Raw genomic sequence first — 14,624 nt, forward strand, 5'->3', positions numbered from 1 at the left:
TTTTTTTCATAATGTGGTTCAGCGTTAAAAAAATTAACAAATCATCAAATTTTATTCAAGTTTAAAAAAATAATTATTCAAATCGTACTTTTATTGTACAAATTATAATAATGATGACGTGAGATATATAATACCTACCACTACGCGGCGTGCAAAATAATAGTACACGAAATATAAAATTCGATATCGGTATCGATATATTATATTATTGGCGATTCCAAGCAAATATAGAGAGCGCTCTTCTCTTATCACAATTGATAATGAAATGTAGGTAATACTCGTAATAGTCACCAACACTCTCCAACTCCAAGTGGTTATAATATAATATTAAAATTATTCTGTAATTTAGTGGTCATTTTTTAATTATTAAATATGTCAGTAATTGAAATTATTGATATTATGGACTATGTAGGTGATGGTAAACGCCCGTTTGTTGAGGGCTCAGAGATATTGAAATGTAACCACATAATAGAGTTTGGTATAAAAGAACAAGCAAAAAATAAACTTGTTATTATGGCTTTGTGTTTACAAACCTCCAACATTAATGGTCATCCTCATGAAGTTTTAGTCACAAAAACTATTCATGAAGGTAATGTGAAGGTGTCAGGTTCCTGCTCATGTAAAGCAGGCACAGGGAAGTGTAAGCATGTTGTTGGCGTTATGCTTAAGTTACAGAAGTAAGTAAAATGTATTCTTTTTTTTCAAAAGAATTTAAAATTTGATATACCTAATAGTAAGTACGTACCTTATAATACTTACAGAACTTCAATTGACAGTTTGGAGGAATTGAGTTGTACTGAATTACGCCAACAGTGGGGGAAGGTTAAAAATATTGGAACAGAGATGTATCATACAATCCCAGTAAAAAAATTTTGTCATGTCCAAAAGTATACTTCTCCATATTCAGAAACTCTGCCAGATGTATTACCAAATAATATTGAGAAAATTGTATATGAAACTTTAACTGAAGGTAATATGTTGTTTCCGTCTTACAAACGTACAACATAGTAAATTTGTGTTTAGCTGAATCCATTTTGGTTGCTACTTTAAATTTTAAAGTGAATAATTGACCAATTAATCTCTAAATGTCTAAATGTCTCTAAGTGTCTTCAAAAGATAGTTGTTTATTTTTTTTTAAAAAGGGGGGACGAAATAATTTAACACCTGCCCTAGAACATTCCTCTTCAATAAGAAAACCTTTATCAGCCATAACACCATCACCAATATCACACTTTTCTAAAATATTACTCTCTACAAATATATGTTTGTCAGATGCTTTGCCACCATACACATCACTAACAAAAGTTATTAGGCCATCTGGAGAAATGCCTACCATAAATTTAATAGTATGTTTACCTTTATAAAAAGAATAAGTTCTAATACGACATGACAAACATTTTGGAACTTCGATAGGAGTTTCTGTTCCATCAACTACGACCCTAGTACTTGTGAAATTTATGAAACATTTAGGAATATTTTTAGAAATACTTGATTTAGAAGGCCACAAAACTAAAGGTTTTAAAATTAAATATAACAAATCAATTGTTTCGTAAAAGTAATTTGTACAAGTACTTTTACAAACACCAAATAAAACTGCCAAGCATTTGTAAGATGTATTTAGTTTTAACTTCATTAATACTAACACTATTCTATGAAGAATATCAAGAGAAAAATTGATATTATAATTTAAACTTTTTATCACAAATTCACCAATATTGACAAGTTTTAACAACTTGTCCATGCTGGGTATCCCTGTTAATGCAACTAAATCTTCATCATTTCTAATCAAATCCATAATACTTCTTCTAAAAAGAGAATCGGAATGAAATGTATTAACTTGGACTTCTTTATCGGCAGTTTTAATTTCATTTGATAATACTGTAGTTTTTTCTTGGGTCAAGACATCAGTTTGTGTAGAAGATGAAGATAATTCCTCTACATCAGTAATAGGTGTACTATCAGGTAAACTAAAAAAAACAAATTAAAATTTAATAGAATTTATTCAAATCAATTATTTGGTATTTGTTGAATTTAACTTACCAGTCATTTTGAAATAAAATTTGACAATGTTCTTTATTTTGACGACGTTGTTTTAATCTCTCAGCTCTCTTAATGATTTTTTCTTTTGTTGGAGTTAAAAGCACTTTGTCCAGTAACCGAACAGGTAAATTTTTTGAAGGTACCACACCAATCTTCAGCCTTCTTATTTTTGCTGGTGAACTAGCTATACATGGTATATACTTTTCATAAAAAAATGCATTTTTGATTGATATATTATTTATTATTAATCTTTATTCTTTACTTTTTGAGCTTGGAATAAAATCACTGTCATCAAAATGTGTAGAACATACAAAAGCATATTTTGGCACTTCTTTTCCAATTTTTAGAGCAGTCTTCCATTTTAATTTTAAATCTTTTTGTTTAGGGAAGGAATGGAATGTTATAGTTGACGTAGACCTGGTAAATGGTAGTTAAAACAATTACTAAATATGAATATAATATATTTTTAAGTAGGCAATATCTGCAATACAACTAAGTAATACTTATTCTATTACCTAGCACTAAGCACTAGCTTTCGAATATAATATTCCAAATTAAATTAAGTATCAAGTTTGAAAGACAAGAATATGTGTAACATTATTAAGAAATAATCTATTATTATTCAACATTAACTATAATTTTTAAAACAACAATGTCAGAGTGGATTCAAACTATATAAGGATTTTTACCTTTGTTTAATGTATGTATGACATGATGTAAATATAATAAATATTATGCTAAAATTTGGTAGACTTACATTTGTTTATTTTTGCATTGTGGAGTACAACAATATCGTTTACAATATTTCTTTGCACATTCATTTATTGAAACATAATTGTGATCAGCCATATCTTAAATTTTCTCACTGGCAGCAGGTAGAGTTAAATACTTAAATGGAAAATAAGAAAAATTCGCAAATAAACAGTATTCAACACTAAACAAGTAATAACAAACATTGACTTCTATAATAGTATAATACAGTACACACTTCACACTTCACACGCTGTATACAGTACCTACATTTCAGAGGTTCTTATCTTTGCCACCAGAGGGTAGCTACTTCGTTTGGAATTGCCAAGGTCACCAACATTATTGTTATCGTAACAATAATTACAATAACAACAATTATTTATAAACTGCGATATAAAAACCAGTTTAGACCTATGGTGCGGTACGGCTGCAGTCGCGCGCGGGGTGGTAATATGAACGGCTGAAACCCGATTGAGCACAGTTTACCTTTTTCATTACCCAATTGAGCATAGATACAATTAAACAATATAAATCCAAAATATAACACGATTGAGCATAGAAATACCTACAACGTTGCCGTTGAAAAAAAAATTAATAATAAAATAATAAATAAAAGTTCATTTGTTTTATAAATATATGTATAATTCATCTCCTATACAGATTAGTCTTAAAATTAATTTATATATTTAATTGAATATTTGTAGTATGTGTCAACGTTTTAAAGTGGTATCCCTAAATATTTATTTCCCACTTTTAATAAATATTTAGTAAATCTTTAGAAAACATTTATTTCTAAATATTCATCGTAAGCCATTATAGTTGAATTAATTTTTTGCATTTGAAAAAAACTCATACTTTTATAACTGTCGGTTTCAATTGATTGAATTTTTGTCATCGTTTCAGCTTGAGTTTCTTGTAAAACCATTATTACCAAGTGTATGTGTGGGTGAGACTTATAAAATTGTGAATTGTAAGTTCTATGAAAACTTTCAACAGCGTTTGTTGTTCTAAAAAAAAACGTTTCATAGAAATTAAATTAACATTTTTTTTATATTTAATAATTAGATTTTGGATGATCTACCTTGGATCAAACATAGGTTCTTTAGCCCATATATTTGGGGGAAATGGAGATTCATCATCTATATAATTATTGAAAACATAATCGCTAAATTCTGAGCAGACTTTATCATTTGGACAGACACTCATGAGTTCGACGAATGCATCGGCTACTTCATGACTAGGAAGAAAAGCTAACCCAAAAAAACTCTTAAGCCAATTTCCTAGTTCGTCGTTTTCTTTTTTATAGGCTATTCTGAGAATAGAATCGCTGTTTATCTAATAATAATTAAGAATACAATTAATGTTTAATTCTTTGATTTGAAATTATTTTGTACTTACTTTTCGCCACCATGATTGTCCTAAATGAAATCGACAAGCTATTAATTGTACATTTTCAAAAACTTCATTCGCGGCTTGGTGGGCTGCCTTTCAAAGTCAACGTGTAATTTTTGTAATATGAACTGACTTCCTGTATATTCTACACATAAGTTTGTAGGAGGAAATCCACATTTTTTTATATGTAACTTTTGATTTTTAAATAAAAAAAAATAAACCAACGGCAAATAATACCCATTTTTATATCCATGAATAGTATATAGTTGTTCAAATATATTGGGTGCGTAATTAAATGTACCATCGGCGAAAAAATCAATACAATCATGCTAATCATAAATTGTAGGTTGAAATGAAATCACAAGTAATGCATACAAAAATATTGTCTTCGGGAATATGTATGAATGGTTGTCCACGAAACTTAAAATCATCTTGAGTTTTCATTAATTCAACTGTAAAAAACGTCTCACGATGACTTAGGCAATTTGGGAAGTACTTTTCGTCGTCTATCGTACATAGCTTTACGAACCGTTTTTAAATCTTTATGAACAATTGAAGATTGCTCTAAATTATTTAAAAGTTCACTTCTAATCAACTTTAAAGGTTGAGTTGATAGTGACTCTTCAGCACGTCTTTTACAATTTTCACGTAATACTTGCCTTTCTAATTTATTAGGTGAATTTCCTACATGATTATGTTGTCCACTTGATTTAATAACGATATTTTTATCTGGCCCAGAATAAATCATAGCTGTACAATTATTTTTTGTGCATCGCCATTTTAATAACTCGCCTTTTTTAATTAATCCAATAAATCTGTATTTAAAAGCACCAACATTAGCTAATTCTTTTCCTCTCTCGGATAAAATAACTTTTATTTCACTATTGTCCATCGCGTTCTACGTATATAAAAAAAGTTATCAAAAATAAACGGTGTAACGTACTAACGCGTAACGACGAACGACCACTAACCACTAACGCCTGATAGTATTGAGTCTAGTTTATTTTGGCAATATAAAAGCCCAATTCTATTTGACTATATATTATGTAGATAACAAATAATATCCAATCTTACAGTCGTATAGATAATCTTAATTGGCGTAATCGATAATGCATGAGTGTACCTACTTTGATTTTACGATTAAGTCGATCCTAATTTCCTACACGACTCGTATATTATTTATCGATTATACTCGTACCGCTTTCAAAAGATGGGAAACCACGATTGAAAATAATCACCATTCTATGTTAAATACCTCCATACGACTAGTAAAGCACAAAGATTGACGAATATTCCCACCGGCTTTATGTATATAGGTACTAGTATTTCAAAATCCGCGTGTAGCCTAGCTAGCTGTAGTCGGACAGAAAAATTGGCAACGTTGCATTCATTTGACTGTGCTCAATCGGGTTGTTAAAAAATATGGACAGTGCTCAATCGGGTTGTTTCAAAATAGGGACCGTGCTCAATCGTGTTTCACCGATATGAACATTGTTTCGAACGCTGCCGCTATACTTAGCAGAGCAGCACATGACGGCCGTAATTACAATTTTTTTACTATAAAACATACCAATTTTGTTCCAATAATACGGCTTACTGAATGGTTTTAGAGCAAAATACCTTAATTAAAAGTTGTAGAGGAGAGTTATATTGGGTGACGTATAAGATTCGATTTTTGATATTTCATTCTCAAAATTGATAAAACCATTTTGCGTTTTCTGTTTTTTTTCATTTTTTTACTTGCGAATAATTGGTATAAAAAATTAAAATATCAAAAATCGAATCTTATACGTCACCCGATATAACTCTCCTCTACAACTTTTAATTAAGGTATTTTGCTCTAAAACCATTCAGTAAGCCGTATTATTGGAACAAAATTGGCATGTTTTTGTACAGTATTTTTGCCGGTACGACGGCCCCTTAAATATTATTTTGTAAAACAATCAAAGTGAATAATTACCTAATTTTACAGTTGGATCTTCTAAATTAATATGTTCCATGGAATGTTCACTATTGGAATTGGAAACTTTAGTTTCATCTATACAATTAATAGTATAGCATATAGTTTATATAGAATTTACCATTATAGTAACAAAAAAATAATTGTATATTTATAATACATATTGTAGGTATAGGAAGGTAGTTTTAAAAATGTTTATAGTTTTTAAAATAATTTTGTATTATAGTAGTGTATGATGTACTTAAACACTTAAAGTTCAAAATAACTTAAGAAATAAAAAATAATTCATAAATACATAAGAATACAATTTAGCTTACAGTCTATCAGTAATTAATTGAAGAAAATAAGTAGATAATTGTTGATAATAATCTAAAATATTTAAATTAAATGACAATTGGCTATAATTGTGAGTTGTGTAAAACGGATTGTGGGGACACAAGGTCTATAATGTGTTCATAATAATTGTTCACCCAATGTTAGAGATCTAGCTCACCACTTGATAACTACATAGTACCTATATTATTATTAACTAAAAATTATGATATTAACTTAGGTACTTAAGCATAATTGTTTAAAATTTGAACTCACCTTTTGAATAAATAAATTTCATTTGTTTTTTATTATTTGCACATTGCAACAATAATTCTCTTTTTTTTGGCGTTTTTTTGAACCGGATTTATATTTTCGTTTATTATTCATTATTAATAACAAGTTTAAACACTAAAACGTTGGACACAAAGTATACAATTTATACAAAACACGTAAATCTGAAATTTTAGACACACCACAATCGTGAATATTTTAGATGACAAATAAATAAGTATTACCAATAAACAAAATAAACATCAATAACATTCCCATACAGCAAATTAATATTTTTAATATATTTTTAAAACGTTTTTCAAGAAACTAAAATATTTTTAAATAGTTTTCATTACGTTGTCAGGACATTTTTAAATGTCTTAAAAATATTTTTTGGCCAGCAAAATAATGTTTTTAAAAATATTTTTTTATAACATTTTAAAAACATTTAAAAATAATATTTTAAATATATTTTTCTCTTATATGTATAATACATTTTTTAAAAATATTATATTTTTATTACTAGAATAAATTAATAAATATTGCCTATATTAATTTTATTATTGGTAAGAAGCTACCTATCATATATGTAGTATAATATTACTTACTGTACTAAAAATTATAACTACTTTATTACAGTATGTCTATACAGTATACATGCATTAGGGAGGTTTATTGTAATACAAATGTTTGAATGTTTTTATACTATACTCATGTAATAATAAACTATTAAAGTTCATTAATTGTCAGCTATGCTATTAATACTAAATAATGCATTGCCAGTTGCCATACTTAATATGCACTGCTCAGTGCTTTGAAGCAGTTACCAGAGTACTAAGATTAAGTTTAGGTATTTTAATATATCAAAGTGGCAGTATAGAAGGTTACAATGACATCAATCACAAACAAGTGTTATTAAAGTTTTGGAAAAAAAAATATTTTTAAATATACCAACCTAAGTTATATGTTTCCAATTATAAAATAGAAATTCTAGATTTGAAAATTGTACTGAATTTTATGTAAGTTATGTAATGAAATATAAAAGATTCTAAATAACAATAAATATTTAAATTTTAATAATAAGGAAATACATGGGTAAATACTAAATAACATTTATAGTAATAAATAATATATAAATAAATATTAGGTATATTAGGTTTTATTAAATAAAACACTATTTTAGTAGAAGAAAACATTATATACAATATTATATACTTTTTTTATGATAGCTCTACAATTAATTCAATTAATTAAGAATATAAGATATAAAGGTTATTAGATAATGTAAGATACATAAGTCCCGGAGAAGTGTACAATATAAAATTATATAAAGCAATTAAGATTAATATTAACTGCAAATAAAGATTTAAATAATGAAATAATGAAAACAATTTTATAATAATATTACAAAATTCAATAAATAGTGATAATTAGTTGGTAATAACGTTATATATAATAAATATGTATACATATTTATAACGTAATACTAGACATATTTATTTATAGTTATATATTGATTTATCAAGAGAGAATTAAGAGTTAAATATATACTTATATAAACTATTTTAGGTACCTATAATATACTATATACTAATATATTAAAGAATAGGTATCCAAATACAAATAAATACAATATTATATCACAGGAATATAATAATATTAATATAATTATTTACATATATAAGTATATAACTGAAATTAAATTTAATCTCTATTTTTACTATTTTTTTTTCAAGGCGGGCCTTTGCTTGTGCCAAATATAATTTTAATGGGTTGATTATTTCTTGTTCTGGAACATTTTTAAATGTGTAAATTTTTCTAACAGCATATAAAGAATAAAATAATGTAAATTGGCTAGACAAACAAATATTTATAGTTTACCTATACATTTAATTATGATTTAGATATTTATTAATTATTATCTACTTTATGTTTTTTTATGTTTGTATTGTACAAGTATTGTGGTTCATTGAGTGAATTAAATATATCAATATAAAGAGTTTTTAAATTATTAATAATAATATTTACCAAATATAACACTATTTGATTTTAATATTGAAAATGTTTTTTTTTTTTTTTGCCCAATGTATGAGACAACATCAATAGGTTATCGTCAAACATTTTATAGGATAGAACGAACAGTTGCTCCTACACTATCTCGGACATACAAACTTTTTTCCAATATCTAAAAACAAAAATGATTAAGAATTATTTGTTCCTATGCCTTAAAAAATATTATATAATATATTTTAAAATAGTATACTATAATAAATATATTAATAAAACTCACAACATTTGATTTAAATTGATCATCACTAAGTTTTTCTTCAAAGTTGTCAAGTTCGTCTAATGTTTTTATTGGGAAATCCCATGTTTTATTTTCTGTATGTTGATGGATTACATTATTAGTGTTGCGATAAAATTCTTTCATGTCATTGATGGTATTTTCCAGCCTAGTTAATTTATAGTTATTTTCTTTAATGTCTAGTTTAATTCCAACAACTGTATTATACATTTTTTTTAAAATATCTGCATGCAAATCTGAAATAAAATATTTTAAATGTTCTATGTTATAATATATGTGATAATTATAATAATGTAGGTACCTATATTACATTTCAATGTTGTAGGTACTCTATATATACCAGGTACCCTAATACTTATTTATATTTATTAATTATAATAGCTAAATTGTATTTCCATATATATATTATATATGTATATTATAATATATATGTACCTGTTATGGGCTGAACAGAAGTAATAGAAGAATTTGACTGATAAGTAGAGGTAGATGGTTTGGAATATATGTAGAGATAGATGGTTCATTATTAGTATAAGTAGATGTAGAGACTGATGGCTGTAAATTATAAGCAATTGGCTGATGAGCATAACTCGAGGTAGATGGTTGATGAACAGAAATATGTGGTGAATTTGATTGGGTTGATAAATGCTCATCATCTAAAAAACATAAAAAATAGTATACTGTCCAAAATAATTTAAAACAAAGACTTTTAAATAATTAAATTTTGTTAGAACATAATTTAAATATTTTTTAACTTACCAGATGATGATACATCAAATATCGATGATCTAGCTTTTTTCATTTTAGAATCATCTTCTAAACTTAATAAATTACCTAAATTATAAAATTATGATTAATATTTAAAATACCTACTTAAATTGTATATAATAGGTTCAGGTATAGTTATTAATATTACACATATGTATATAAATAAAGTTATTATTTGTTAAGTTTTAATATTGTTTATATTTTATATTAATATATTCTTTACATACACACGTATAATAAAATATATTAATAAATTCTACATTAAAGTAATACATTTTGAAGATGTACTTATAATTATGCAATATGTATAAAATATTTCAAATTAATATAAAATATCAAAATAAATCTTACAAAGAATGAAAGAAATTCAAAATTAACTATAGATTAACTTGTACCTATATTATATTATAATAATATATTGTATAATATTACAACTTATAAAGTTATAAGAATTATGTGTACAAATGTATTACATAATTAATGGTGGTCTAATAAACAATAATAATATATTTTATATAAGTTAAAAATATATACAATAACTTAAATTAGAATATAAACCTAATTTAAATAATTTATCATTAAATATTTATACATATATATATATATATATATATATATATTATTACTCACTTGAAGGTGAACATTTTTTCTTTGGACTTTCAAATTTTCTTTTATGTATATTTTTGCTAGCTTTATACGATAATGATTTTTTTCCCATAAAATAGCTATCATCATTATCTGTTAAAACTAAAAGTTAGATAATTTCTTATTATTATATTCTCATGCAATACATTTAAAATAAATATCAAAAATAAAATATATAATTTTATAACTAGGTATATTAAATGTAATACAATGTATACATTTTATTATGTTTAATGTAAAATTAAAACAAATAAAATAATACTTATGTACGTTTAAATGTACTAGTAAGTACAATAAATTGAAATTAGATATATTATTGTGGGGCCTGTCGCCTGACTGCCTTAAGTTTTACAATATTATTAATTATAAGTATACCTACCATTACATTTATTTATTAATAAAATATTACATAATAATTATGTTTAGTGTTAGAAATTCTATTAAAATCAAATAAAAATTATTTATTAATAAAAAAAATTATTTGTATTATCTCATAGCTATTGTTAATATTATATATTATATTAGGTACCTATATATTATTAACATTTTTGTTATTTTTTACAAATATAATAGGAAGTTCTATTGCTAAATAATTCATTTATAAGAATTTTGATATAATAGCATTGCATAGATACTTCATTGATTTTATACCTTCTTGATTATTGTGGTTCATAGTCTGGTTTATATCATTAGTTTTAAACATGGGTGGATCGTTAATAGTATTTTTTGAATTTTTTTTTTTCATTCTAGCTGCCCTTATATCATCACCAGATAAATTTGATGTGCATGTTGCTTTTGTTGCCAATTTTTTTGCATCTGATAAAGAACCTAAATAATAATTTATACTTTAATTTTATCTGAAATAGTAAAATTTTAGTTTTTAACTTACTTATTTCACCACATAATTTTCTTGCTTTTAACATATAAAATTCCAAATCATTTGGTTTTATTTTTTTTTCGATGAACCGTTTAATGTTGCTTCTTAATATTGGCCAAGCACACTGGTCTTCTGAAAACCAATAACTTGGTACTGCTTCAACAGTGTCATCTTCTTCAAAATGAATGACTGTATACATTATATAATAGAGAATAGCTATACAAAAATAAAATAATTCTCAAATTAGTAACAAGTCATCTTTATTAATAATCATAGTTAGGTATATATTATATATTACTTGCTAACAGCAATTAGAGTTGCTATTTTATCCTATAGATGTATTGATTGTATTTAATATGTACATAAACTTTATAATTTTATAAAGTTATTTAAACTGATGAATGTATTATTGGTATAGCTATATTATGATCATTTAGTGTAAAAAGAAACATTTTTTTAAAAATATTTTTAATTGGCCAATATTGAAGTTCACTAGTTAAGTCTTTAACACAATACATATTGAGATGTGAAGAATTAATTGGTTGTTCAAATATTGGCGCATTAGTTTCAAATACCTTTCAATTATAATTATATTATGTTTTTTAGATTCAACAATATTTAGCACTTGAACCACTTTATTGTTTTGAGTTAATATATAAGAATCAGCAACATTTTTTGTGTTTATTGTAAAATTTCCTATGTTTATTTTCTGATATTGAGATCCATTTAAATCATTTTTATCAATCAATGGTCCAGATGAATGTGAACATGTTAAATTAATTTTATTGAAGGTACGGATGGTGGTTTGAAAATTGTTTTGCTCTTCGTTGTAACGTTTTATAACTTGTTGCAAGGGTTTTTCTTGTTTTCTAATTTTTTTTTTTAAGGTTTTCATGTAGTCTTCGAAAGGAAAACAGCTTATGTTGTCTAATGGTCCATAGCTATTATAATCATCCACTATATGTAGAAGACCATGTACATTATGTGAAATCATATGAACTCCATAAATTTGGCCAAAAGTTTCAACAAAATATTTTAATAATTCAGATGCAAAATCTACATATTTTTGCATATGAGGACTTAATAATATTGTAGTAGCTATATTTAATACCATAAAATGTTTGTAACAATTTTTGTTTAAAATATTTTTGAGGACCAATGGACCGGTATATAACAAAAATTGCCGAAGTTCTGTAGCTTTCCAGTAATGAATTTCATCAAGTCCTCTAGGCTTACGTGAAAAATCGTTCGTTATAAAAGGTCTAAGTTTTAATAATATAGTGGATATTTCTTTAATTTGTGAGCTGCGAAGTCTAACATTTAGAGGTCCTTTACCAATCCACAAATGAATTAATTTCCTGACTACACCCAAACAAATAAGATGCATGTAATCTAATGAAAACGATTTTACTATATCAAAATTAGGTAAATTTTTTAATATAGATATAGATGTACCAATATGGTGGTCATGATCTTTTTTTGTTATATAATCGTTATGGGTGCGGGCAGGAAGTGATTCTCCAGTAACATAAGGGAAACACATACGATTTTCTATGTACTCTCCTTCTTTTGTACACCGAGTGCAAGAGCTAAAACCCGAATGTCCTTTTATTTGAAGAATAAAAGATTTGGCTGGAGCATCAAGACAAAAACAACTTATTTTAAGATTTATTAATTTGTTATTAATAATAATACCATTTTCTAACAATATTTTTGTTTCGTCCACAAATTGTTGTAAATATTGATTACTATCTTTCGGTTTTGCATTTCTCCAATATAAACCAATAAGAAATATTGCATTACTATAAGGTCTTGCATAACCGAGTATTGGCCAAAATTGGCTTTTACTACTCTTAGATAAAGGTAGACCATCAATTCCAATAACAATTTCAACTATGTTTATTTCCTTTAAACATACATTTTTTAAAACTGTTTGTAAGCCTACTGCTAAACCAAAATGATAATATTCGCCAGGGTTAATCGGGACAACCTCCAATAAATTATTAACATTTTTTGTTCGCATTATTGTTCTGGCATCTTTTGGTAATGTCGATAAATTAAAAGGACAAGCTCGAAGAATTTTAAGTAAGCCATTTAAACTATTTTGGCAAATATTAAATGTTAATGCCCATTTTGCAAGTAATATTTCCATGGATTCATTATTATTATTAGAATTGTTATTGTGCGCAATAATTGGAGTGTTATTTTCGATTGGCTCAAAATGATTATTGTCAACATTAGTTTCTAATACATGAGGAGATTGAATAATATACAAATTTGAATTAATTTCAGTTTTCGAGTTCTCAGTTAATTTGAAATTAGTTGATGTTGAAGGTAGAGAAATCGCATTTTCGATATAATAATGATCTTTATTAAACAAATCATTTGATGCAATCTCTTCTTGTAATCTCCTTCGTTTAGTTCTACTACTTTTTATCATTTTTGATTAGAAATTAACTATAAATCAAATATTAAAAAATAATTAACTAAGGCAGTTCTATTTTAATGAGCAATGATCGATATTATATTAGTTAGGTATATTTGAAAGGAATCTAAGAAAAAATATATGACCCAAAAGGAAACCCAAAATGGCCTAAAGTATTTTGGGGTTAACCTATAATTTAAATATAATATGGTATATGTATATGACGGATTTCAAACACATTTAGTTACAGAAATAATTAAAAGCATATTTTGTATTTTCCAATTTTATTTAGGAATTTAAATTATAATGACTTATAAATATTATTTTTAATAAATCCTACACTACTATTTTTTCTTTTATAACTTCAATGTTATAGGTACTATAATTTATAATATAATTTTAATCCTAAACTGGTTCATAAAACGTCACTCCGATGTAAATTTGTTCAAGAATTACTAACGACAGAAATTAATCTTATGAAACATATTTTACACATCGCAAATTATATTATGCATTTAAAGAAATTCTAATTCTTTGTGTGTTAACATTACTTATCCAGTTAAAAATAAAAATATTAATATAAAGTTACGTCAATATTGTACTTACTTTAATTTTGGTGTTTATGGATGATAATAGAAATTGAGAGGTATGGTACTCTCGTGAAGTATACCGTCGAACAGTGGCGGCGGGATACAGGATTATTTGAAGCAATTGCTTCATGTCTGAAATGGGTGGGTGTATAATTGTAAGATCTCAACATAAATATCATGACAAATATTATAATAATTAGTAAAATATAATAATATAATATTGAGTATGCTAGTATACTACGATGTCACTGTATCGACATGCGTGTGCTGTCGTAGTTATTTTAGTTCTG

The 14,624-nt window shown here is 25.8% G+C and overlaps 4 protein-coding genes across 5 annotated transcripts; 1 reads left to right on the forward strand and 3 right to left on the reverse strand.

The window, feature by feature from the left end:
• Positions 1-303: 303 nt before the first annotated feature.
• Positions 304-1,081, forward strand: LOC126549704 (uncharacterized). Its single transcript, XM_050199783.1, has 2 exons — positions 304-677; positions 762-1,081. The coding sequence occupies exons 1-2, from the start codon at positions 373-375 to the stop codon at positions 1,006-1,008; spliced, it is 552 nt and encodes a 183-aa protein (XP_050055740.1). The 5' UTR covers positions 304-372; the 3' UTR covers positions 1,009-1,081.
• An 18-nt stretch (positions 1,082-1,099) lies between these two features.
• Positions 1,100-7,017, reverse strand: LOC126549798 (uncharacterized). Its single transcript, XM_050200175.1, has 5 exons — positions 6,731-7,017; positions 2,798-2,928; positions 2,303-2,457; positions 2,041-2,224; positions 1,100-1,967 (listed from the first exon to the last, which is right to left on the reverse strand). Exons 2-5 carry the CDS (start codon positions 2,887-2,889, stop codon positions 1,100-1,102), a joined length of 1,299 nt encoding a protein of 432 aa, XP_050056132.1. The 5' UTR covers positions 2,890-2,928; positions 6,731-7,017.
• A 1,745-nt stretch (positions 7,018-8,762) lies between these two features.
• LOC126549702 (uncharacterized) lies at positions 8,763-11,533 on the reverse strand. Of its 2 annotated transcripts, none has more exons than XM_050199778.1 (7): positions 11,332-11,533; positions 11,094-11,270; positions 10,428-10,535; positions 9,789-9,863; positions 9,465-9,685; positions 9,015-9,265; positions 8,763-8,909 (listed from the first exon to the last, which is right to left on the reverse strand). In XM_050199778.1, exons 1-5 carry the CDS (start codon positions 11,516-11,518, stop codon positions 9,468-9,470), a joined length of 765 nt encoding a protein of 254 aa, XP_050055735.1. In that variant the 5' UTR covers positions 11,519-11,533; the 3' UTR covers positions 8,763-8,909; positions 9,015-9,265; positions 9,465-9,467. The 2 variants fall into 2 exon arrangements, with proteins under 2 accessions (XP_050055735.1, XP_050055733.1); XM_050199776.1 differs by having other exon boundaries at positions 10,428-10,544.
• A 106-nt stretch (positions 11,534-11,639) lies between these two features.
• On the reverse strand, positions 11,640-13,770 carry LOC126549698 (uncharacterized). The gene is made up of 2 exons (XM_050199771.1): positions 13,015-13,770; positions 11,640-12,951 (listed from the first exon to the last, which is right to left on the reverse strand). Exons 1-2 carry the CDS (start codon positions 13,757-13,759, stop codon positions 11,816-11,818), a joined length of 1,881 nt encoding a protein of 626 aa, XP_050055728.1. The 5' UTR covers positions 13,760-13,770; the 3' UTR covers positions 11,640-11,815.
• Positions 13,771-14,624: the final 854 nt, after the last annotated feature.

This window comes from Aphis gossypii, chromosome 2, assembly GCF_020184175.1.
Source record: "Aphis gossypii isolate Hap1 chromosome 2, ASM2018417v2, whole genome shotgun sequence".
NCBI classification, from domain to species: Eukaryota; Metazoa; Arthropoda; class Insecta; order Hemiptera; family Aphididae; genus Aphis; species Aphis gossypii.

Bases quoted from the DNA above. Each gene is read 5' to 3' on its own strand.
- LOC126549704 (XM_050199783.1), top strand. From the start codon at position 373: ATGTCAGTAATTGAAATTATTGATATTATGGACTATGTAGGTGATGGT. The intron at 678-761 runs GTAAGTAAAATG...TAATACTTACAG, and splicing joins GTTATGCTTAAGTTACAGAA to AACTTCAATTGACAGTTTGG.
- LOC126549798 (XM_050200175.1), bottom strand. From the start codon at position 2,889: ATGGCTGATCACAATTATGTTTCAATAAATGAATGTGCAAAGAAATAT. The intron at 2,458-2,797 runs GTAAGTCTACCA...ACCATTTACCAG, and splicing joins CAATGCAAAAATAAACAAAT to GTCTACGTCAACTATAACAT. The intron at 1,968-2,040 runs GTAAGTTAAATT...TGTTTTTTTTAG, and splicing joins ATTTTATTTCAAAATGACTG to TTTACCTGATAGTACACCTA.
- LOC126549702 (XM_050199776.1), bottom strand. From the start codon at position 11,518: ATGTATACAGTCATTCATTTTGAAGAAGATGACACTGTTGAAGCAGTA. The intron at 11,271-11,331 runs GTAAGTTAAAAA...ATTATTATTTAG, and splicing joins AAAATTATGTGGTGAAATAA to GTTCTTTATCAGATGCAAAA. The intron at 9,864-10,427 runs GTGAGTAATAAT...TTTATAATTTAG, and splicing joins GAAAAAATGTTCACCTTCAA to GTAATTTATTAAGTTTAGAA.
- LOC126549698 (XM_050199771.1), bottom strand. From the start codon at position 13,759: ATGATAAAAAGTAGTAGAACTAAACGAAGGAGATTACAAGAAGAGATT. The intron at 12,952-13,014 runs GTATTATTATTA...TTGATGCTCCAG, and splicing joins AAAAATATTGTTAGAAAATG to CCAAATCTTTTATTCTTCAA.